The sequence below is a fragment of the Phalacrocorax carbo genome, chromosome 2 (assembly GCF_963921805.1).
Source record: "Phalacrocorax carbo chromosome 2, bPhaCar2.1, whole genome shotgun sequence".
Taxonomy (NCBI): domain Eukaryota; kingdom Metazoa; phylum Chordata; class Aves; order Suliformes; family Phalacrocoracidae; genus Phalacrocorax; species Phalacrocorax carbo.
The window spans coordinates 23,159,088-23,184,378 of record NC_087514.1 but is presented as its reverse complement, the minus strand read 5'-3'; the positions used below and the strand labels follow the sequence as shown (position 1 = coordinate 23,184,378).

Genomic DNA, 25,291 nt, shown 5'->3' with positions numbered 1-25,291 from the left:
CTAAAGTTTTCAAGCGTTTCTTAAAATGGTTTAAATCTGTTTCAAGAAACATTTAAATAGCAATTGCCAGCCCAATTATTTACAGAGGGGCTGAAATAGGTCTCTCAATGCCATGAAGAAGGGCCTGAAAAAGTTAGTTCCATAACAAAACCACTTTCAGTTATAAAATCTTGGAAACTTTATGAAACGCTGCAGTAAAGTCTTCACTGAATATTCCTTCTGCATTTCAAATTTCCATAGTGGTTTCACACAACTGAGATGCCTTTCCAGCAGTGAGCATTTCTTCACACTAGAGTTTACAAGAAAGCTAGAATCTTATAAAGGGGCAAGAAGTTCAAACTGATAAAAAGCTGACCTTCCTTCTTTTCAATTTTTCATCATTCACCAATTCAAGAAAATATCAAATACATGTTCTCTGTGTGTGTTCTCAACACTTACTTTGCCTCAGTAGTTTTGCTAGCTTTCTCCATGTTTTTCAAGCTCTCAGGTGACCGAAGCTGAAATCGACAGCTGTCATTCATGTTCCAAACGGATTCCATTAACACACCCACTTTAGGAATTCCAGCACTGATTGAAAAAGCAACTGCTCCAGCATGATAGAGGGGGTTATTCCTTAAACACACCTACAAACAGACGTATTTATTTCTATAAGAACAATGGATTATACTGAGGGAAATCATATATGCATGCATTTTCTCGATGACATATGTAGTAGTCAAAAAAATAGGTAAACTTACGGAACTAGATGAAGAAGAAAGTCAGCAAGATGTACTTTGCTAAGGAAAAAGAGGCTGTTGTGCCATTCACAGCTGAAAGCAACAGCTTTAGCAGTGCAACTGTTTAATATATAATATTTAGATGCTCAACCGCAAAAGGAACAATTCGTCCAATAACAAAGACTCATCCCAGAGTTGATTAGAATGGATTGGGAACCAGAAGAAATGTGTTCACTGGGAAGGAGCTGTTTTGTCTCATAATAGTTCTAATACTAATCACAAAAAGAATCCTACACCTCTGTATCAGCTATTAACCTTTTTGGTAAAAGCTTCAAACCAAAAGCCTATCTGACTGCATAAATAAATCAAACCCAGACTCAAACATTGCAGGCAGTGAAACGCCAAATCATTTACAAAGCTACGTCCTCTACTGAGAATCATGTTTCTATACTTACTTTCTCTCAAAATACAGAATCAGTAAGTTAGTTAAAACAGAATTACTTTGTACGAGAACAGCCTGTTCATCCATGTTTGCAGCAATAATCATACTTGTAAAACAACAACACCACTAACAGGACACATCAATTTAGAGTAATATAGTTAAAACATATTATTTTAATTCCAGATTATAGATACAACTTTGGTGCGTAATAAGACTAGAACCTAATTTGTTCTGGTTTTTTTAAGAGCAGACTGCAAGCTCATCATACAGCACCGTAAAAATGCCACTGTGACAGTTGCACTTGCCTGGGTTCCAACAGTTATGTTTGGCATAGAGGAGATACCAGCACTAGACTTCGGCTTCTTATTTTTCGCTCTGGCCTTTTCTAGCATTTTCTTCCTTTGGCTGAAAGGAACTACACCCCTGTAGAAAAACATATATCATTTTTTTAAAGGCTATGGGAGAAATGCTTTGTTTATAACTTTGTTCCTGCTGCTTAACATAGTCATGACCAAACATAAAAGTCTGTGCTTCCCTCTCCAAAATCTCAGAGCACTCCAGAAATGACATCTTTTTCTACATTCACCCCCACTTTCCAAATTCATCTCAACTGGCCAATTTATTAGGAGGAGGAGGAAGAGGGAGAGCACATAAGATACATCGCTGCCAATTGGCCTTCCTTCTAGTCCAAAATGCTGCAAGACCTCTGTCACAGATGGTACACACCAGTCACAGCTTTCAAGCTGGGGGCTTGTCCCCTCTGAACTTGAGTATATCTTTCCCATGACTAGTGATAACTTCCAGAGTTTGCAGTCATTGGGGAACAAGATAAGCTTTTTTGGTTTTAAATTCTAAAACCCTCACTTTCTCTCTGGGGACATGGCTGAAGGAGTCCAGGACTCTTATGACAGACTTAAGCTGCAAGAGGGGAAAAAAGGACCCTTTTGTAATTGGATCCACTCAGTTTAGCTGAAAAAAATTCCTGCATAGAGAGTTAAGCATGCTTACTATTTTGATACTTCATGTTTTAGTCAGTGGGTTATAGAGTTACATGCTTTTATTTTAAAACCTCCTTCATGTTAACTAAAACATGAAAAGCATCAGTCCAGTCCAACAGTGGAAACTGAAATCCTGTCTAGTGTACTACAAGACCACTGTAACTAAGGATATCAATAGTAACAGAAGCTTCTGCTACATCAATCTGATCAACATAAAATGACTACTGCTGACATTTAACCCCTCGAGAAAGGACATGTTCATTAATAGGTAGATAGCTTCCAAAGACTACTAATACTAATAAGTCTTTTTATAAATATATCTTATATATATATGCATATGCAATATACAAGATATATATATTATATATATAAAAGTAGTTAAGATGGCAGGTTCTAATTGCCAGCTATCTCCAATGTTATGGCTTATTAGTTTCTATACTAATTACTCTAAGTGAGGTATGTCAGCTGTGACATAATGAAAGGGTGAAGAACCAGAGCGCTGTAATTTTGAGATCTGGGACTAGAAGTTAGAATAAAATATGTCTGTGTTTAAATTTACAAGCCTAGCTACAATTCTACTTAAATAATTTCCAGAGTTATTAGAATTCAATGAGAAAGCTGTTTCATATAACCAATTTTCAGTGCTCTGATTTCCAACTCATCATCAAGTATTTAACTCATCCATGCCTAAAAGCTACCTGGGCATGTTATGTCAAGCAACAACTCCTGACACACTGACAAAAATAAAGCATACAGACAATGCATTGATAATATTCAATGAATTCACTAAAACTATAAATTCATGAGCTCTTTTGGGAGCGTTATTTTTGAGGTTTTGGGGGGGTGGTTTGTTTGTTTTAAACACGGGCTTTTTAATTACCAAATTGTTGGTTACAATATTTTCACCAACATTTCATATTTTATAATGTTTAAAAGTGTTATACTTTAACAAGCTCCAGAGGGAGCATCTGATGTTATTTCTCCCTTCTTTAAGATTTGGACCACAAACTAACAGACCAAAATTTCTAAAAGAGCCTGACAGAAGAATGTGGACCTCATACATGGGTAAGTTTGTTCCACAATTATAATCCAAAAATGGCCTGAAAGGCATAAAGAAAATAATTCTCCAATACTGTGTAGTACGGATGCATCTGAATGCTAAAGCACTTATACACATCTCCTAAAAGAATAACTGTATTCTCTTAAAGGTGTTATACTTGGATTCAAAAGCTTTAGGCATTAAAGAGGATAAATATACTTTAAAATGGGAACCCAAGCTCAGGTGCAGAGTTCCAGAACTCAGAACAACTGTAATTCAGTAGTTTTGCAATGCTTCTCGGAGCCAAGTACATTAATACATCCAGTGCATCTACACTGTTGTACATAAACACAGTATTAACTTACCACCAATACAAGTTGTTCTCTAGTTGAGCACAAGTATAAAGAGCACAACAATGTAAAGAAACAATCCGTTCTCCCTGAAGCTCCGAGTATGTCTGTGCAGTGTGTTCTAATTTAGAAGCTACGGAGCTTAAAGTTTCATCTACCCACGTAGCAACCTAAGGGAGAAGAGAAGAAAGGAACAGAGGTGGTAGGGGGAAAAAAGGAAAAGAAAAGTTGCACTTTTAATGTAATATTTACTGGTTTTGAAAGGGAAAAAAAAATAAAACAAAAAACCCAATTATTCCCTTTAGGATTTTATCCCCTACCACCTTTTCCTTCCCCAGAAAAGAGCTTTTAAGGATTTATTTTTCCTCTATTTCCAATCCCCAACAAAAACAGAAAAGGTAAAAAGAGAGAGGTGTCATAAAAATACTTTGACAAGTGCATACACTTTACCAAATCAGTTTCAAGTTCACTCTTACCTGGGTAGAAAACCATATTTAGATAACTTACTTTACAGCACTGAAAGCTTCAATGCCCTTAATTTTTCTGGTAAATATGTACAAAACATTAACAAGCTCTCTATTCTTAAACCAGTGTCAGTTTTTACTGTAACAACAAAAAATCAAGTATTTCAGATAATCAGGTAAAACAGATCTTTGCCAGATTTTTTCCTCTTCTTTTTTTTTTTTTTTTTTTTTTACTTTTTTGCATTTTTACAAAACACCATTTGGGCTTCTGGTTTGTTTTTACATCTGTATAGAGGAAAAAGAAGTGGAATGAACAAACGAATTAAGTACTTTCCACTCCTGATGAAACTGAAGAATCAACTCCTCCGTGATATACTCCAAGTAACTGAGAAAACCAGCACTGTCAAAATCAGCAACCAGCACACATCTCATACCTTGTTATTTTCAGTGGCAACAGTTGCTCTGATACTATTTGCAGAAAGGAGCACTATCTTTTCATTGGTTAACCCCAAGAACATGGCTCGTGGATGATGTAGCGAAGGATTCTTTGGAAACAAAAAAAATATTTTAGATATTCAAAGCATATAAATCATACTGAAGGTAAGCATTTAAAGACATACAGTACCTGTGCATTTCTGTAAGGCTCTGATTCACTCCACTTCCACTGATAGAGTTCTCCTTTACTGCTAACAGCCACGAGCTCAGAATACAGAGCTCCGATAGAAATAAACTTTGTTCCATCCTACAAATACAGAAAGACGAAGTCTAAGACAGCAATATTATAAATATATATAAATATATAAATGCCAAAAAATCAACTTGTAACTGTTAAGTTTTTTCAGAGTTCCTATGCAAGTTCAACTTGAAAATAAAGATATATCCAGCTTGTCTCAAGCTCAGCATGCCCTCAAACAAACACACACACACAAAATTGCTTCTGCAGAGTGAGGGAAGAAAGAAACAGATATTATTTTCCTGAAGTCTAGCAATAACATATACGTGGCAATTAACTTGGACAGTTTACTAAGAGCTTTCACAATATTTTAAGAACACAACACTGCTTACAGAATTAAAGACAAGAAGATCTCTTGACTTCTGACATGTAAAAAGTTTCCCTCTAAAATGTTGGCTTTTTGAAATTAACAAAAAAGCAACATAGTTCCATTATTTCATTCCTAAGTACACTCATGAAGATATCTTCCAACTACCTGAAAACTCAGTTATCAATTCACTGCCTCATCAGTTAAACAATCCTTATCTTTCACTTCTAAAGGTAAATAACTGCCAACAAGATCAAGTTTTTAAAAAAATCAGCATGCTGTGTGTCACACTAATGCATCAGTATGACCTGACACGCTGGAAAAGCTTCTAATTATGGGTTATTACCCTCCATCCTTTTATCCTTTTTAAGATTTTACCAAAACTTAAATGGCATCTTTCTACTACTTAGTACAACTTTGCTCAATTGCTTCATCCTGTACTTCAACCAGATCTCACAGGCCTGGTTTGTCCCCTCTTAGATTTGGTTGTCCGTCAATGTTGCAGCAACTACAACAGTTACAGTCTCACTTTTTGCGTGTTCCTGTTCTCTCTTACATTGAATGAATCTCAAACTACAGACCTGTGAATTTGAGTGATTTCACAAAACATTTACTTCTGTTTACTGAGAAACACTTGTAAGGCCCACCCGCTTGCTGCTCCTCAGCAAGTGCAGCTACAGGACAACCATGTTCTGTGTGAACTTCTTTACTGGTAACAACTAGAAGCTCCCTTCTGCTTAAAGGGAGAATACAGCTTTTAAAAAGAAAAAAAAATAGCTTAAACTAGTATAAAATCAAATGCTGTCTTCTACAGCTACAAAACTGAAGTCCAGGCACATGATGATTAGTCTTCCCTGGAGTAGTTATCTCCCAGATCAGTATCTTTACCTGCCTCTCTCAGATTACAATATACCACATTTAAGCAATTTAACCATCTGATGGGGAACTGAACTCGTGTCAGACCATTAAAAAGTGCCCACCATCCACTAGATTTATCTGACCCCTAAACGAAGGGACTTTTCCTTCAGCTACAGAAGTTTACAAGTGGAAATATTTTTAGCTTCATAAATCTGGATTCGCACTATTTTTTTACTATTCTCATGCCCAGAAGCGCACATCTCAAAAGGTGCGAGTGTGTCCTTGAATAACACAGGATTCAGAACATCTCTTACCAATAGCTCAAAATGTTTACCAGTATTTTGGGAAAGATGAGAAAGAAGGCAGCAGGAAAAGACAAAAGCAATCACAAGCAATTCTCTTTTATACCCTGATAACAGGGTCTAGAATTAGTTAAATGATAAGAGAACTATTTTACTCGGGAGTGCATCTACCAACACAGCACAGAAGTAGCACAAATGCTGATCTGTGTCATGATTAGTACTTGCCATCACATAAATATTGCATATTATGAGAAAGAATTGCCATTAGAACCTACTGTAGTCTAATGAGATACCTATCTGCTTCATCAGCATAAATGAACCTTCAGAAGTTATCTGGCCTAATGCCTCAAAGTTAAGTATGGAAAGCAATTAATTTTTGCTCCAAGACAGTATCATTATTACTTTTAATCTTGCTAATATGTTTTACAACTTTTTATAAACAAACAGTTTTACACCACAAGCTCAACACCAGACAGACCTGTCATTCAACATTTTTCTCTCCCTTCCATCAAAATATTAGCAGTTGTCATCAAATGCTACAGGGCCAATGCTACATATACATCCATGAGTCCATTCAAAAGACTAATGGCACAAAGATGCACGAATAACACAACGACTCTGGTTCTGCAACCTGAGTCTTGTGTTCAACTATAAATTCTGACTTCAGACCAGCGAAATTACATACTTGAAGATGATGTAGATTGCTGACAAAATCTTAGTATCTCAATAGCTAAACAGAATATACCTACTCGAACGAACTAAAGGCTCAGCCTGCACCTAGCTACAGTCTAGCAGGCAAAAACAGCGATACTTGCCATACTACAGACTGGCTCTGATACACATGGCACAGTGTTGATAATACGTGGCAGTGTAGACTAATAGTATTACAGACCAACAAGATCTGAACTATCAGAAGAATTCATTCATTGACTTGAATTCTTGAACAGTTGATTTCACTTATTTGGTGGAGAAAACTCAGTACCTATGCATCATTAACCTCAGGCTGTGTGTGAAATGGATGCATTTGGGAGCACTATCAGCTTTCCAAAAGTTCCATCCATTCATCTCGGGTTGGTACTTTACCTCCCATAAACACAAGTTAACCATCCTCATCATGGACTACTACAGTTCTCTCTCAAAACATCAAAATAAGGAAAAATGAAGGAAAAATATTTGCAAACAAGATTGGTTATTCTGCAGTGATTCCTCACGTACTTTAATCTCTCCCCTAGCTTACTGTCTTTTCCATTAACATTTCAAGATCTCCTTTCCAATTTTAAAAATGGAAGAAACCTCTGAACTGGCCTCTCAGCTACACCATCTCCCTCAGGATTCACCCTGAAGAATTTCTGCTGGAAAATACCACCAACAAAAATTCAGAGTGGGGCTACTGCAAGAAAGATGCAGAACAATTTCTTAGAAACACTCAGCTAAAGGATAGAATGAAAAGTTTAACTAATTTTGGATAAAGATGAAAGGCAGTCGAACACCTTCATTTAAGTGGAAGGTGGGATTTATATGAATGCGTATGCAAACAGGTATCTTGGAAGACGCTCAGTATTAAACAAGCATGCAATCAGATATCACAGCAAGTTAATTCCATAAAAGATGCCCAATAAAAGATAGCAGTAATTGTCATAGGGCAGGATCTGCTGTGTTTGCAAATAACAAAAAATCCAGTCCAGGAAAAAACCCACCCTAATTTAATAACTAAATTTCAGGGCCTGAGAGAAGAATGGGGTTAACAGGAAAAACATTCCTGAAGCAGTAAAAAACCAGAACAAAACAAAACAAAAAACCACAACAGTAATAATGGCCATAATAATGTTACCAAAACACAGTGGAAATAAGAAAAAGGATAATTTAGTATTCCAAATCTAAACAGCATTCATTCTTTGATGCTAAAACTCCTGGAATCAATTTGTACCCAAGCTAGATGACTCTCTCATTCTACCGTTATGACAAAGCAAGGAGGGACAAAAGCTGCCAATTTTCACTGATGTTGACACTGAAATTCAACATTACGGGCTGAAAAAAATAAAATTGCCCTTTAGACATAAAAAGTCTGGTTGGGAGAGCAACTATTAGACAAACGTTCTTTTTAGGTATCTTCATTTCTCAGTTTCAATGCTTGAATGAGGATTGTAGCAGCTAAGGGTGAGCTGCTGTAAGCAGAAATAAGCTTCTAAATTCACCTCCCTCTTCAAACTCTCTGTATTTAGTCAGAAAGGAAAAACCAGAGACATAGAAAAAGCATGACATATCAAAATAGCAACCTCACTCATACTGTGGACAGACAGAAATGGGAACACTAGAGAGACAACCCAAGTCCATAAAATTTTATGTGACAAACACATATTATCACTTCCATCCCTGGGAAGTTTTTTTGGTTGGTTGGTTGGTTTGGGTTTAGTTTGGCTTGGTTTTTGAAGTTGTTTCCCCGAGCATCCAGGTAATTCATACAGAAAATGGCTACAGATACCCAGTTAGCAACATATAGCTGGTGTTCCTATTATTCTTATATCTCATGTGGGAATTCCTTCTTTCCTTGAAAATGGAACTAGGGTTAGAAAGAAAACCAGCTAATCAAAGCCAAAGGGATTCTGAAGGAGCAACCAGTACTCATTTAAGTTATTGGTCAACTCAAAACACAATGGCAAATAAACATCAACTTTCATCATTGTTGCTTAAAAGCTTGATCTACTCAAACTGAAATTCTCTAGGAATAACATGCCAATTAAAAAAAAAAAAGTTTTCTTGATGAAGGGTAGTTTAAATTGTTTCATGAGTTTCCTATTGCCTATTAAACACTCTGAGCACCTAAGTAAAAGAAGAAGAAAAAAGAAAAAACCCAAACCTTATGCTCTACAGCACTGCATTCAAAACACAGGGCGAAGAAAATTAAAACAGAAGCACAGCTATAAGGTTACTTACTTTTTTCTATTTAAAAAATGTAATTTTTCATTTTACTAGTTATTTATAATTTTCCAAAGTGCATAATAAAGAATATGCTTTATTACATGATATCACATAAACTGAAATGTGATTATCAAAAAGGAAACACAGTATTTATTTGAAAAAGAATAAACAGATCTATTGCACAAGCATGTAAATAAAATAGGAAAAAAAGTTTCAATACCTTATCTGGCCACCACTGCAAGTCTTCTCCTAAAGAAACAGGACTTTGAACAGGTGTATTCTTCTTGTCCAGGTTTGGTTCCCCTTCCTTACTTGTAGAGCCTCTTTCATTATCAAATGAGGCTCCATCAAGCCACCTTCGTTCACGCAAACGTAAAACGGACTCACGTTCACGCAACAGCTCAGAGTCTCTCTCTAAGGGAAGAAGGAGAACTGGTATGCAATTGGGTCACACCAGTGGGATAAAAGTAAGCCACTCTCTAGTAAAGACCCTTCAGGATGCAACTAACAGCAGTTAAATCTACTCACACAGATCAAAAATAAAAGTCCTGACATGCAACATTCAATATATTAACCCTTTTAAGCATATGTACTTTAGAATTACAAAACATAAAAATAAGCTAGAAATAAAATCTTACAGTTTTGTGCACTATTAAAAAAATGCTGAAGTATTTTCACTTACGTCATAAGAGGCCAAATACATTTAACATTGCAATTTAAAGTTTTATAGTACAATATGCAGAGTTTTGTAGTATTGTTTTATCAGCGTAGTAGCAACAACCAAAACCAAAACAAACCCCTAAGTCTTTATAGTCTGTCAGATATCTTTATGCAAACCAAAAAAGAGTATTTATTAGAGAGTTTCATAACAACTTTCACCCAAAAAAACCCAGTAATTTGAAAAGGTTAAAGAAAGCAAGCATTAAAAAAAAAAAGCTCTTGTATACATGTTTGATAATCCAACCCCTTTTGTTTAAAGCAATATTCTGTAGGACTGGATTTAATAAATTAAAGGGTATCTGTTTTGATTAGATCAAATTAAAACTTTTCAAGAGTCAGACAAGTTTTAAAAAGGATCCTTGTAGGAAAATGTTCCTTACCAAAATGCTTCCCCTCCAATTGGCCTACAAACTGTCTAAAGCCAGTACTCTGCAGTTCGCTCATGCAGATAAATTTTTTAAATCAGGTAATCAAACTAACTTTCCAAGAGTCAACTATGCATGGAAAATAAGGATTATAAAATTCGTGGTAACGTCTTATATAGAATAACCTTAGAAAAGGAAAAAAAAGGAGTAATTTAGAAGGAGTTATGTCAGATGCTGAATATTCGTACATGCACATAATGCATTTAACCTATTAAGTACTTCACTTATGCTCACAAAAGTCAAATGGAATTACATGTATGAGATGACCACACTATTATATCATAGATTAAACAAATTACGCCAAGTCTTGGCTCTTTTGCTCTATTAGAGAATTGGGAAAGTTTTTACATAAGCCAAACACAACAGCTTGTCTTACAGATATATTTCATAAAGTACTGCAACTGTTTTCTAGCAAACATCACACTGCCCCCGACTAATAATTTTGTAACAGGAACTTACATGTTCAGCAATTAATACACTAAAACATGTTCATGAAAGGCAACAAAACTCCACTAAACAATCACAGCAGAGGTTGGATTAACAGTTTGGAAATACTCTAGGCATTTGCGCAACAGCTTCAAAAAGATAGGAAATTGCTGCATGGTCTGTTATAAATCTTTTAAGTGTAATATGCTTTAAAAAAAAAGTGAAATGCCTTAAGACTGCTCAAGGAGTTTTATCATCAGCTGCCAATAGTTCTCCTTATCCAACTATAAAAATGTTTCCAAAAGTAAAATTTAGATTTCTTCTCCCTCCTTAGTATCTAAAGTTCCTCATTCCATAAAGGTAACTTCTGTCATGGAACAATTAAGGAAATGTGAAGAACAGTGGACAAAGAGCAACCCAAAATAAGAAAAAAAAAAAAATTAAGAATGCTGCATGTCATCAGTTGTTACTCATTTTTGAGCCAAATTAAGTATTTGTAACACAATCCATGTATTAGTACGTTCTTATACTACAGTTTAAAATAAACTTAATGTGCAAAAATTTTATAACACCTTGCAACACCAGTGATCAACAATTAAATTTAAAATACATGGCTATCAAGAATCTTGCAGAACTTACCTGCTAATATGCAGAATTCATTAATAATTCTGATAAAGAGTAACAGTCTATTTGTCTACTCTATATTGGACAACATATCACAGTCTATTTTCGCATTAAGTCAGAATCTAAACCACCCGGTGTGTACTATCACTAGCTTTTTTCCACAGCAAACTACTTATTACAAAGAAAAAAGGTGCAAAATTACCTCTGGATGAGCCTAGCCTGGAAAGTGATGAGCGCCGAAAGGATGGATAACCAAAGTAACTAATATCTTCTGAAAACATAGCATCAGCATCAATAATGACACTTGGGTGAGCAGAATGTATGTCAGCATCCAGAAGAGACATAAGATCCTCTATAAGAGGAGACAAGGGTCTTAAGTGAATAATCAGCTACTTAAAACATCAGCTAGAGAGACCATCAACTAAACAAATATCAAAACAAAAAAATCCTATCTATTAATTAAATTTCTGCTCTTCAGATTCACCAGTGTAAACTCATGTGCCTCTATGCAACCACATTTACAATCAAGCTTGGCGGACTAGTGAACAAAACCAGTTTCCCTACACGAACGGCTCTGTCGCTTATCTAACCACATTTCCCAAACAAGACTTGCCCAAAACACATTTTTCTGTAACACAAAGCCAAACTTTAGCCTGTCACTTGAAAGAACAAAGCGCTAGGCTAAGACAGATACATACACATACATGTGCACACACACTCATGCACGTAACGCAGAACTCCAAAGACGACCTAGAATTAAAGGAGGACAGAACTGATAGTGAAAGCTGGCCTTCACAAAGTCAGGTCAAAGGCTGTACGTTCCTCCACGGAACGTCATTCAGAGAATGACGTACTTGTTTAATTCACAGGCTAGTAGCTCGCAGCTCTCAGTACAAATCTTTAAATTAAGAACAACATTAAGAATAACAACAGTTATTTGGGAAAAGCACCATTTTTAAATACCATGCAGTTAAAAAAACACAACAAACAAGCAAAAAAAAAAACCCCACAACCAAAACCAAAAAGATGAATTTAAATACTGTGACTGCCCTAGCTTCTATGTTAGAAAACTTGAGTTTCTCTGAAGTATTGGTCATCATTAAAGTATAAAACAATTTTCTCCATCTACTAAACTATACCTACTGTCCACACACAAAAGAGGCTACTGAAAATTCATGTAATTTATTGAAGTCCAGCAATATGGATCAATAAGACAACTAAACCTGACTATCGTCTTGCTGCTACAGAAAGGACAGTCCTCCTTCCCTCTTTCATCCATGTGGCAGGTGCCTCCTTGGGGTAGGGTGGGATTTCTACATCTACAACTAGCACATTCACCCAGTTTGAAACAATAAGTCACAGGGTATAGAAGTAAGGTGGGAAGCAATCTTCAGATTGAGTTAACTGGGTAGTCAGAGCCCCAAAGGTGATGTCTCACCACATGCAGCAAAACTGATCAGACCCTACTGCTGCCAAAAGAGACAGTTCTGCTCCTTCCCAAACTTTCAAGCAAATCTGACTAAAAAAATTAGCTTCCCCTAATTAGGTTTCAGCTAACCCATGCAGGCACACAAACCTCACCACCATGCAAGGGAATGGCAAAAGAGCTCCTTCTGGCAGCAGGACAACCTCATCTGCTTAAACCACTCGTGAAGCTAGCATGAGGCTACACACAGAACTGTGCTCCACTTCAGGGAACACAGAAGGAGCACATAATGTCAACACATCCAGTTGTCAGCCTCAACCTCACTGTAAGCACAGAACAAAACAGTGGCTAGAAATCAGGGTTTGAAGTTAAATAAAAGCATTCTTAACAGTAGGAACTGATTATCATGGGTTGTCTTCTCAGTGTCTGGAATGAAGGGGGATGGGGCAGGGGAGGAACACAAAGGAGAGGGTATCCAAAAACTGAAAAGGGGTCAGAAGTCCATACTTACAGCCAATATTAATTCACTTAACTGTTCCACTTACTGATATTGAAAGCATTAGAGACTTCCACATCCCTGCACATCTGAATATGCACCCTTTAATTTCTAAACTCTCTTCAGCAGGAAATGTAACACATACCAACTACAACCAGCTGTTCCCAGAAAAACAGGCCTGAACTAATGAGTTCTGGAGATTTCAAAGCACAAATGCTTTTTGCATTAAATAAGTAATCCACTTGAGTGTAGTCTGTGCTTCTAAAAGCACACTGTTTGGGACTCAATGGTCCATGCAGTATGTTTTAGGAAGTCATCCTTGACAAACTGCTTGGAAATTATAGTCAAAAAAAAAAAAAAAAAAAATCAGATCTGGCAAACAGACTCTGTCTTCAGATCCCTCAGAGCAGCCTTATCCTGCAGGCTACTTTATCTATTTCCCACTGGCTTTCCACAACAATAAAGCAGCAGTACACCTCACCGTCAGAGTGTCAGCTTGTGAGTTCCAGACTTTAAGAGCTGCAAACACAACTGAGACTCTGTTGTATCTCCCAGTATTCACACACTGCTCCTCTCCCCTCTTCTCACGCCCATCACAACCATCTCTTCCTAGGTAAACTCCAACCTCTCTACAGTCTAGCAATTCATTCTTATTTTTTTTGGTCACTATCCAGCCAAAAATTACAAAAAACTTTGATCTCTTTAGGAATAGGATTGGCCAATACAGAAAAGAATTCTCCAGCCTTGTTCAAAATGGAAAATATGGTTTTGTTAAGGTAAGCTAGGCCAGAAATCTTGACAGAAAATACACACTAACTTGTGACACACCCACCCACACATTCCCTTTCCACCATGTTAGGCATCTTGAGTTTAGCTGCATTTCCAAAATGAAAAGTAAAAATTCAAGCCATCAGACATAAGAACCAAAACTATGTGGTTTTTGGCTAAATGTTCATTAAGACAAGTGAGAAAATGAAGCCTTTTCTTATCCTCTTATTTCAGCTTCAAATCAGACTTTAATTTTCTGCTAGTATTTCTGCAAGAGATTCCCCTTCTACCATTTTCTATACTAGCAAACAAAGGTGCTAAAACCATTAGGGATAGGAGCCAAATCCACTCCCCTTCAAACATCACCAGAACTTTTTTAGCACTGTGAAAACACAGAATCTGCAAGGCTACATCTAGTTTAAGAATCCGGGGGGGGGGGGGGAGGGCGGGGCGGGGGGGGGAGGGCGGGGCAGGGCGGGAAACCACCATTCTCTGTGACTTTATATTTCTGCTCTTCAGAAAAATCCCATGGGATGACATCATTCAAATCTTGTGCCATGTTAGACCAGAATCAGACTGCACCCTTCACATTTAGATGTGATAATCCTGATCAATCTATTTATGTAAGAAAGTACCTATGATTCACTAGTAAATACCACTGAAAATTGGAAGGGAAAGGATATCCAGAAAAACAAAAAAACACAAATAAAAAAATGACCCTCAAAAACCCATTAAAAAAACCCAACAACAACAACAAAGTTTCAGTATGCTCATAAGCAGCAATTCAAGTACTGAGAAAATTTTTATTTTCAATAACTCCATGCATAGCATTATCACTGGAGTCATTAACTAAAGGCGTTGCCTAGACCAATTCTGATCTCAAGCTGAGCTCACATTAAACCTTTTCCCTTAAGGGGGCAATCATAAGTTCTCTCCCCTCTTCTCAGCTGCATATTTTTATGAAATATTCAAGAATTCAAAGTCTCCAGTATCTCCTCATCTTTCAAGTTTCGATTAAATTGGCAAAACTGTGACAGTGAAAGGAGAGAAATATGTATTTTAGTGTCCTAGGAAACCAGACTCAAAGAGAACTCCAGAGGTGCTGGAACGTGTCCAGAATGAAGCTAGTGAAGGGTCTGATGAACACGTCTTATGAGGAGAGGTTGAGGGATCCGGGGTTGTTTAGTCTGGAGAAGAGGAGGCTGAGGAGAGACCTTATCACTCTCTACAACTACCTGAAAGGAGGTTGTAGCGACGTGGGGGGTTGGTCTCTTCTCCCAGGTCACTAGTGATAGAACGAGACGAAACGGCTTCAAGCTGCATCAGGGCAGGTTTAGGTTGGATATTAGGAAAAATTTCTTCACTGAAAGAGTGGTCAGGCATTGGAAGAGGCTGCCCAGAGAGGTGGTGGAGTCGCCATCCCTAGAGGTATTCAAAAGACGTGTAGACATGGCCCTTCAGGGCATGGTTTAAGAGACATGGTAGTGTTGGGTTGACAGTTGGACTCGATGATCCTAGAGGTCTTTTCCAACCTTAATGATTCTATGAACTCATTTCTTGATAAGTTATATTTATTCAAAACATTACCCAACCTGAAGTTCATCTTAAAAAAAAAAAAAATCAAATAAACAAAACCACCAGCAACAAAGAAAACCAAACCACACCAACAAAACCACAGAAAAAACATACACCTAATTGTTTTCCCCAAAGGCAAGCCACTGAACTGATCCTACACTATACTGCAGTTCCCATCTCCCCTCACTGCAAGCCAATACAGGAAGTACTGCTGCAACACCAGTCCATCTCACTTCTCTCCTTCAAAAAAACCAAAGGGATTTGTAAACAAGCTTTTCTCAATTCCAAAATCCAAAGTAGTCTAGATGTTGCCAAACCTACGTTTCACAAGCCCCACTAGCGAGAACCCACTACATCATGCAGAAGTTACTGAGTGAACATGCACACATCTGAACTATACAAACAACAAGATATTTAAACTTCTACAGAATCTCTATACAGAAGTTCAATAGACCACAAAGCCCAGAAGAAATTTCTAATACAACTTGATATGTAGGAGCTGGAAAATTAATCTAGAGACTTTCAGGTCTTTTCTATGCTAAATGATCTTGTTCTATGTAGTTTTTGGCTTGATTATTTTCCTTATGTATTTGTTATCTATCAAATGAACCCACATTCCTCTCTGCTAACTATCATAAAACAAAAGACACAGGACTAGATTAGAGAAGTCAAAAATCAAAGTACATAAGGGTCCAAAATAAGTATCTATGAGACACTTACTGAAGGCAATCTGTACAGAAAAGTAAAGTTCTGCTCTTTACTTCAGACATTTTGAAGAATTAGGGAAGAACTGAGCCATGTTTTTTGTTACCTTAAAAAGTTCAGGTTCATAACCCTTACAATACTAACTGGAATTATCACCACTGATATATTAATGAAATTATGATGTATTAAACAAGACTTTATTAATTTCACAGTGGCTGAAAAGTATCTTAGATTTTTTATTACTTATTTTTATTTCTACAAATCAAGTGTAAATTACTCTTAGTGTTTTAAAAAAAGCTTCTCTGTCTTGGAAGGCTGAGAGGAGTAACCCCTGAACTTAAGGGTCACAAAGCACCAGACATGCAGAAGGGAGAAAGCAAAAATTAACATATGCTTTCAACCAAAATGCAAGAGCCTCTAAAATCCTGAGGCAAAAGCAGTCCTGTCATTTGCGCTTTTTTTGTGCTTGGAAGGAACAAAATCAAGAAGCTTTAAAGCATAATTTGACCTAATTAAAAAAAAAAGGTAGTAGTTCTTTATCTTTCAGAATATTTCATAAAAACCTAAGAAATGAATGCATATAGCGGTTATCAGTTATCTACAGTTTTCTTTTATGACTTCTGATGTTATAGCTCCAAAAGAGCACCCAGAGGTGAGATGACAAGTGAAAGAAAGAAGAGGGCAAAATTTCTAGAGCAGAAGACTGGAAAAAAAGGTTCTACATAATTCTGAGGGACAGAATGCTAGTATTTTTCCAGAGAGCTATAGGCAAGTTTCTCTGGCCATCAGGTTTTCCTGAAAACTAGCTTGCATAGTTATGTGACACACGCAAGGACTGGTAATTTGTATTACTTAATGTACCAACAGTAGAGTCATGACAGCACTGACTAGTGTTCAGCTAGACTTCTCCTACTGTTTCGATCACATTAAGATATCAAATAAAGTAATTTTTGTGCAAACTTGGTTTTGTCCATAAAACTGAAATAACTTAAGACAGAGAAGGCACAGCATGTTCTACAAATCACAAATTACACCTTTGAAGACTGGAGTTAAGACATATCAAGTTTCGTTTCAGTTCTCATTTCCCCGTCTCTTCCCACAAGAACTGGGGAAGATTTAGCCCAGTTTCTCTGCAGGGTAAAAGAAAAAAAAGCAAAGAAAATACTAATATTGGGAGGTTGCAATCCCTTATAGGAAAGATTAGTTTAAACGGGAGAAGCTTTAAAAATTAAGCAAAGGACAAAATTGCTTCCTGGACAGCTAGTGAGGACAGTGAAACTCTTTTCTCCATCTTAACCCATCTTAAACACAAAAGCCTCACAGACTGTAGCGCAGGCACCTTCAAATAAAAGTCATCAGTCACAGGTTGTCAGATGGTCCCTATTAACTGATCTCAAGAGGTACTAAGAGAACAGTTAATGCTGTAGAAAGCTGGTTAGTATGGTTAAAAGGAACTTCTACTGGAAATTATTACTAACATTGATTTATCTTCTCAAGGCCAGTTCTGGAGGAATGCATTCAGGAATGCTTTGAATACTTGGAAAGAGTTAGGAGAATTTACTTCTTCCAATGCATCTGCCTAATGCTATTAAGCTGATGACTAAAAAAAACAAGACTTAAAGATCTTTCACTCCCTTTCACCAGAGGATTCTTGATTCTACAGCAAAATAAAGAAGCTTGACAGATGCAACTAAAACTAGAAGAAGCAAAATAAAATACAAAGCACTTGCTGCAGAGCAAAAAAACCCTTTGTCTAATCACATGATTGACAAGATAAAGATGGAGGAAGCCCATGAACCTTCCTGGTGAACCAGATGAGCAGAAAAAACCTCTCATTTATTAGAAACATATCAAAACGTCATTTTGACACAGAGAAAGAAAAGCTAATATGTGGTCAGAGTTTAGATGTGATCATTTCATGCAGGGCACCTAACACAAACATGAGATTTGGCTGCTATGTTTCCAAATATGTTTGCTCAGTAAGAAAAGATTAGCTAAATTATTTAGCCAATACAAAAGAAGACTTGAAGTCTTTTATAAAAAGCAGTTGTACGGGACAGACAATATTTCAAAAACAGCTGGGCTTCAATTTCATCATTTTACCCATATATCCAGAATACTACCGCATTTATGAGGGGGGCTTGAGCTGAAGAATAAATTCTCAGTCTAACTGTAACAACTGTAAACTGGTTTGCCCTCACTTGAGGCATTTTGATTAAAAAAAAGCTGTATAATTTTTGCTCTAAAAACTGCTGTATCTGAAGAATATATGTTAGTAGTAAAAAACATGCAAGTCCCTAGAAGGTTTTAGAATTAGCTTTTATGAGCAAGCCACACAGCAGTCTCAGCATCTTGTTGAGCAGCAAAATACAGACGTAAGTAATGCTGATGTTACAAAGCCTGGGATCCTTAAAAAAAAAACCCAAAACAAAACACAACACCTTTCATGCCACCCACAAACAGGGTCAACAGTTATTCTTCACTGCCTAATCTAATACCTCAAGACATCCCAGTGCATCTTTTGTTTTGTGCATCTTTAGACCTTGGTCCTGTAAGCAAGAACTGTCTTCACTGCATACCTTGCACAGCACGGAGCACGCTGTCAGTGCTTAAATGCAGAGAAGTAAGAATACACTGGCAATTTCTTATCAAAAGTTGCAGGATACAAACCTCCAGGAAGATATGATTCACTTGCTGTATCATCCCCATCATCTCCATCTTCATCATCACGACTCAACAAATTATTTACAGCAAGGTTTACATCAAGATTTGTTCTCTGGAGTTCCCGAATAATAATACTTCTGGACTTCCCTTGTAAAACAACTTGTGCCTGTAAGAGGAGAGTATAATTGGTTACTGCTCATTCTCAGCTCACCAACCACCATTAATAAGAAAAGAATGCTTAATTCTAAAAGAAGTCTAATAAAAACCAAAAGTCAATCACAGTACATAGAGACAAAGGCTCACATAGATTTTTCACAACACCTCATACTGGATGGTCAACCTTCTCTCAGTTCAAGTCAGGCCACTGAATTCCAACTTTGGTGCTGAATTTCCTAATGGAATGTTAGAATCTACTTCTTGAAATACTTAATGCTGTAGTTAAAGGATAAACAAAATCTGTTTTTGAGAATGTTCTATATGTTTCTATAGAAGTGTTTAAACTTACTATGTCAATCAACAGTTTTGCAATCAACTATTGTTCCAAAACTACACCTCAATCCCTGTCATTTTGGCACTGGTTTCTTTCCACTGCCCTTCTATATGTAACCACCTTACTTCCTCTGTTTTTCTTATCATTCCTTTTCTGAAGGCTTATCTTCAGCACTTTCTGCAACATTTAGATTTTGATTATCAAAGTGCAAATGCAGAAAAACCTTCCCAGTATTAAACAGCTGCAATGAATTTATAAAAAACAGAAGCATCCTGGTCTATTCCACTAACCCCTGGACTTTGTTTTTCCAGGCAGACTGCTTTAGAGTTACCCCAAAAATGGTTTAGATACCTTCTGTTTTAAAGGTAGACAAAGTATGCTTTTCTCTTTTCTTAAAAAAAGGCAAAAGATCACAGCAAGGGAAGCAAAGTTAGGACTTAACCAACAAACCATACATTAGATTATAGAATGGTGCTGTCTGGACCATGGGGTATTAGTCTGTTTTTCTATTTCATGTCAGGTATCGAGGATGCCAGTAGACACCATCAAAAAAAACTGGAGGTGAACAATGAAGTTAAGAAAACCCCATCATCCACAGCTGAAAGTGACCACTGGAGGTCATCTAACCAAACCACCTCCTGAAAGCAGGGCTAACTTCAGATTAATCAACACCTCCACTGTATTGCCTCTGTGAAAGCAGAACCTCCCAGCTTTTACTGGGTTTTGAATTCAAAAGGAGAAAGGAACTAGAAGCCAGTCTGTCACTGGTTGGTCTGTAGATACCTTGCCCGCTAACTCCTACCTTGTGCCAGTCATGCTATCGGCCATTCAAAGCAGGCACATAGATTATTTTTAGCATAGCAACTAACATCTGTATTCCAAATACAGACCAGCAACTTGTTTTGAACTAAGAATTAAAATGCATTAACTAGTCACGTATTTTGAATGTATTGTTTTCTTCAAACATTGAGGAAGACATCTTTTTAACAAACTCCACTTAATCACACAATGCAAAGTCCACAAGCTTATTCAGGCTTTAGTGCATTAAGAGGCAAAAGCAGAGCGATTTATATCCAACATTCATCAGTTATGTTTACAAAAACTCAGTAGAGGTGTCCATGAAAAAAATCACTAGTGTTCTAAAGACAGTAAAGGTTTAATGTCTTTCATTTAAATCTAAAATGCATTGCTCCTTTTATCAAACAACAAAAAAGTCAACCTGCTCCCCTTCCTTATACTCCTTCAAGAAACTTAACTTCATTAGCTACACGCTTGACAGGATTCTCAAATATCTGGTTTTCTCACTACATCTTCCACCTGCAAACGAACAATGCATGACATTCCTTACCTAGATTAAACACATACCTTAGCTGAGTGGAAGTTTGGGAAACAAAAATTCTAGAATCCAAAAAAAGTCTATCATTCACACTATGCATTTAGGAATGAAAGCAGTTCAGCTAGAGGAAGTCAAACTTTTCAATTATATGACATCATTCCTTGGAGAAAATTCACTACTGCTACAACACACTCCTGTTTGCACACTATGAGAAGCTCTCCAGGTTTTTGGCATCGAGCAGTTTCAAGCTTACATACCTGTGAAATGAGTTCCTCTGGAATGACTGATGCTGGAATCACTGGTTGTGGTTGACTCCCCAGCAGTCCAGATCCTCTATCACGTCCTGTGCGTATAACTCTGGTCTGCCTTCGAGAATCTCGAGCTCCAGCAGATGATCTACCAGAAGATCCTCCTCCACTTCCACCAACCCCTGAACTCCAGCGACTTCTACAAGATTTAGATTATAATTTTTTTTTATATAGCAGCATCCTTTGGGGACTGCTTCAATAAGTAAATCTTTAGTTTTATTATTAATAACTTGTAGACAGTCTCTGAAAAATACTGCAAATTGACTTCATAGACAAACATTATGAAAGCATCTCTCAAAACTAGTAAGAACAAGAGCACCAGGCAATTGATAAAGTTCTGAATTACACAGAAGAAATATAAAACAGGACTCCAACTGGAAGTTGCACTCTTTCCTACTCAAATAGTTGTGTGGATGTATATATACATAAATATACGTGCAGACCAGTTCCCAGAGTTTCTAAAAGCAACAGTATCAGCAGCGTAACATCTAAGAGTCAGCTGCTAAATTCCTACTGCAAAAGCACATATACAGCAGCTTCATGATCACTGGACTCAGTTTGACAGAAGGTCACTATACTCAGGTCTTCTAAAATTTTTTAGTCTTGATTTATATTAAGAAATTGCTTAAGATTACACTGGAAAAATTAAGTAATCTACTCCAAAACAAATCTTGCACTAGATAGTTCTTTGATCCTCATGAATGGTTTTCAAGAGATAGTCTACTCTGGACCTATTCCTATTGAAGAAATCAACAAAAACTGTATACGTTGCAAAAACTTGCCTAAACTGACTGAACAATTTTTTCATTTCTATGAGTCGGTATCAAAACAAGGGAGTAAAAAGGCAGTGATTTGTAGAAATAGACAACTCACCATCATTACAACCTTCCACTGATCTTAACGCCACAGAACTGTGTCAACTGAATCTGTTCTGGACATAATACTAGATATAGATACTCCGTTTGTCAGGAAAGGTTAAAAGACTTTAGTTAGTGCTTCAAGGTTAACTGAACTTTGTTGTACAAATCTACCTTAAAGGATACTGGATATGGTATTATTGCTATTTAATAATCAGTATCAGCAGAACATTCCTGCTCTCACCCACCCTAATCCTCAATCTCCTTACAAGAAAAAACATTTGAAGTAAGACAAGAAAAAAAGGTAGTCTCTGAAACAGCATCTAATAAGTTCACGTTAAAAGTATACCACATGTAGCTGTAAAAGCTAATTAAGAATACTTGTCTTGCATTTTACTCCTTAAATTGATTACTAACATCCTTCTCTTTTTTTGTTCTTTTTCCTCCTGAGAAGACCATGCAATCACAGAATAACTTAAGTATCTGCCTAAGGCAAGGCCCTGTCAGAGACATCTACATTTTCAGACAGCGATCACACAGGCAATGACAAAACAAAAAGCAATTCAACGAGGGCTTTAGGAAAAGTCTTCTCTCATGAATTAGAAAAAGAGCTCTGGGAAAAAAGGTACTACTGAAAATGGGAAAAAACCCAAAACCAAAACCAAACCAAAGAAGAATGTGACATTTTAAATAAAACCAGTCAATTCGTCTGTTTCCAAAGGTGAGAAGGGGCTGAAGGGAAGAAGCAGCAGGCTGAGGGGAAGTCAAATTCTTCCTACACAACAATTCTCAATTCAACTCTCAGCAGGGAAGATGTGGGCTTAAAGAAAAGGTTATGTATTAGATTTTAATACTTATTACAGATGGATTTTCTACTTTAAGTTACAAACTATCAGTGGCAGACTTAAGACATCTAACAGTTAAAACCATTTATATTTGTATAATAATTCAAATATTCCAAGTGTGTCCTAACTTGGTCACATTATAGAGGGAAAAAAAGTCATAAGGAAACAGCTATTCCTATTAAAGCTGTCTAAATCTAGAATAAACATTAATATAGAATGGAAATCTTTCTGCCGATTTCTGCTCACCTACTAGCCTTCCACATCTCTCCACCGCTCACTAGCATGCTAGCAATTTTCCAAATCCAGTGATCTAACCTAACGGCTCCACAGTTTGAATGTTTTTAGACTCAGTGTATTAAGTCAAGTATTCCCTTCATTTAATAGAGCAGTTATAGTGTCTACTGCTACTCTGCTAGTTTGGTGACTTTCAACTACCTAGTTTTGAAACGTGCAAGGAAAGAAATTAAGAACTCTTTGGGGTTGGTCTCATAAGCACACAGCTTCAAACAATTTTAACTGGTTATGCTCAGGTAAAAATAACAAGAAAAAAAAAAAAAAGTCTTACACCTTCCAAAGTAAGTTTTTAAACATGACAATACCAGTTTGCCTTTAGGATTTAACACATGGATTTTAGATGCACAAAAAGTTTGGGGCGTGGGTTATCTTTCATGCAACTAAGTCCCAGATGAAATTAGCTTATTTGGTAACATAAATAACAAATTCACAGTTATGGAAAAGCTGTAGTTCCTCTCTCTTAACAAATCATTCACATGCAGAAACCAGAGTTTGTAAACGCAGTTCTCCTTACTATGGTTAGTAACCTTAGGAAGTTCAAACGTCTTACAAAAGCATATAACAGAGAGTTCGCTGCAATTATGTAATGAAGATTAATTTACATTGCTATATAAAGGGACACCATCAATTTTAAAGGTAATGATAAAAAAATATAAGCCATATAGTAAGTTTATAAGTACAATTTTAAAGGTTCTGAGCGACAACCTTTTCCAAATGCATAGTCACAGGAAGGGAAAATAAGACCCCCAACTAACAAAACACCACTCATTACTTGGGGCGAGGGAGAGGAAGGCACAATAAAACTGAGCATGGAAAGGTCTGCAAACATAGATAATGAAAATTATTCCTGCATAAATGCACTTATTTTGCTTTATGCTGCTAGCCTATCAGGGTCTAAATTGATAGTGTCCCTCCAAAAAAACTGCTTTGCAAAACCAAGGAACTAAAACACATTCAAAAAAAACACAACACAGCCAAAACCAAGTTATTCTTCAAATATATATGAAGAACACTCCGTATTCTAGGTACTGAAGGGTCACTTGCATATCTGTTATTTTAACCAAGTCAAGAAAGTGGTTTTTTTTTATTATACCCTACCTACACAACTGCTGTAATTATACGTTCCCTTATACATACTGCATACAATTTATATATGTGTATACACATATACTCAAATATGGAAAAAACAGATTGCAGCCTCAATCCTATCAAAACTTACCCAAGGGTGTTGCCTGCCAGTCTGCCCAGAGTTTCAGAACCAGACAGAAACCATGGGGAGTCACTAGTCCTGCCTGGCCTGGATGTCCTTCCTGCCCCTGAGCCACTGCTCAACTTTGAACTGAAAGTAAAAGATGGTAAATCAGTCACAAAACAATCCCAAATGGGTTAAGAACAAAACCTGGAATCCCAGGTCTAAATTCTCAGGGACTTAGTCTGGTAACATACCAGCTTAAGCAACACCCTTGGGGAATATTCCAAACTAATCTAACTGTATATTAAGAGGTACACTGGAAAAAGAAAGCGGAAAGCATGCCTAAGAGATTTTACGTACATCGGCAATCCATAATAGCACAGTTGCAAATACATATTAAGCTAATTAGTGATCTGAGTTAGCCACTGCGCTAAGTTTTCAGTTAGCGTATATGCACATATTGTAAACAGCAGGTGTTCTACCCATAAACCTGAGCCTGAGTATGCTACTTCGATATTAAGAAATATGAACCATTAAATAGTCCTATTAAGGGGGACTTACCTGGGCTGAAGACAACAGGTCTAGAAAGTGAGACTCTTGGGATGGGATCACTTTCAGAGTGGATTCTACATGAGGCTTAACAATTTAACACAGTTTCTTTCATAAGGACTATTTTTGGAGGGGTTTGTTTCTTGAAGTTAAAGAGATCCTGTCTCACTTCTTTTAGAATCTCATCTACTATTAGTTCCTACATCAGTTTGTCAAGCTAGGCTGTTAGGCTGCATCACCATAACCATTATGTATCTACTCAAAGTACCCATTCCAAAGGCAATCTAGTTTAAAAACAAACAAACACAAACAAAAACCCAAAAAGCAGACAAGCTGCTTATCCAGTTCCAAAAAATGATTTAGTATGAAGAAAAGCGTTTCTTACCCATCATTATTATCAGGTTTACCCAATTCCAATCTGTCTGGTTGAACTGAAAAACCAATCCTGCAGACTCTACCATCC

The 25,291-nt window shown here is 36.8% G+C and overlaps 1 protein-coding gene across 14 annotated transcripts in view; it reads right to left on the bottom strand.

Moving 5' to 3' along the window:
• Positions 1-25,291, bottom strand: part of UBR5 (ubiquitin protein ligase E3 component n-recognin 5) — a 91,850-nt gene that overhangs the window by 47,810 nt on the left and 18,749 nt on the right. For 10 of the 14 annotated variants that reach the window (XM_064442284.1, XM_064442280.1, XM_064442283.1 and 7 more), the window contains exons 4-14: positions 25,214-25,290; positions 24,307-24,426; positions 21,041-21,230; positions 18,964-19,123; positions 11,526-11,675; positions 9,349-9,560; positions 4,635-4,751; positions 4,444-4,554; positions 3,561-3,715; positions 1,464-1,581; positions 439-623 (exon numbers count right to left, since the gene is read on the bottom strand). In XM_064442284.1, coding sequence (XP_064298354.1) covers positions 439-623; positions 1,464-1,581; positions 3,561-3,715; positions 4,444-4,554; positions 4,635-4,751; positions 9,349-9,560; positions 11,526-11,675; positions 18,964-19,123; positions 21,041-21,230; positions 24,307-24,426; positions 25,214-25,290 — 1,595 coding nt within the window. The remainder of the gene's footprint in view (positions 1-438; positions 624-1,463; positions 1,582-3,560; positions 3,716-4,443; positions 4,555-4,634; positions 4,752-9,348; positions 9,561-11,525; positions 11,676-18,963; positions 19,124-21,040; positions 21,231-24,306; positions 24,427-25,213; position 25,291) is intronic. The other 4 variants (XM_064442285.1, XM_064442291.1, XM_064442294.1 and 1 more) reach the window with 2 other exon arrangements.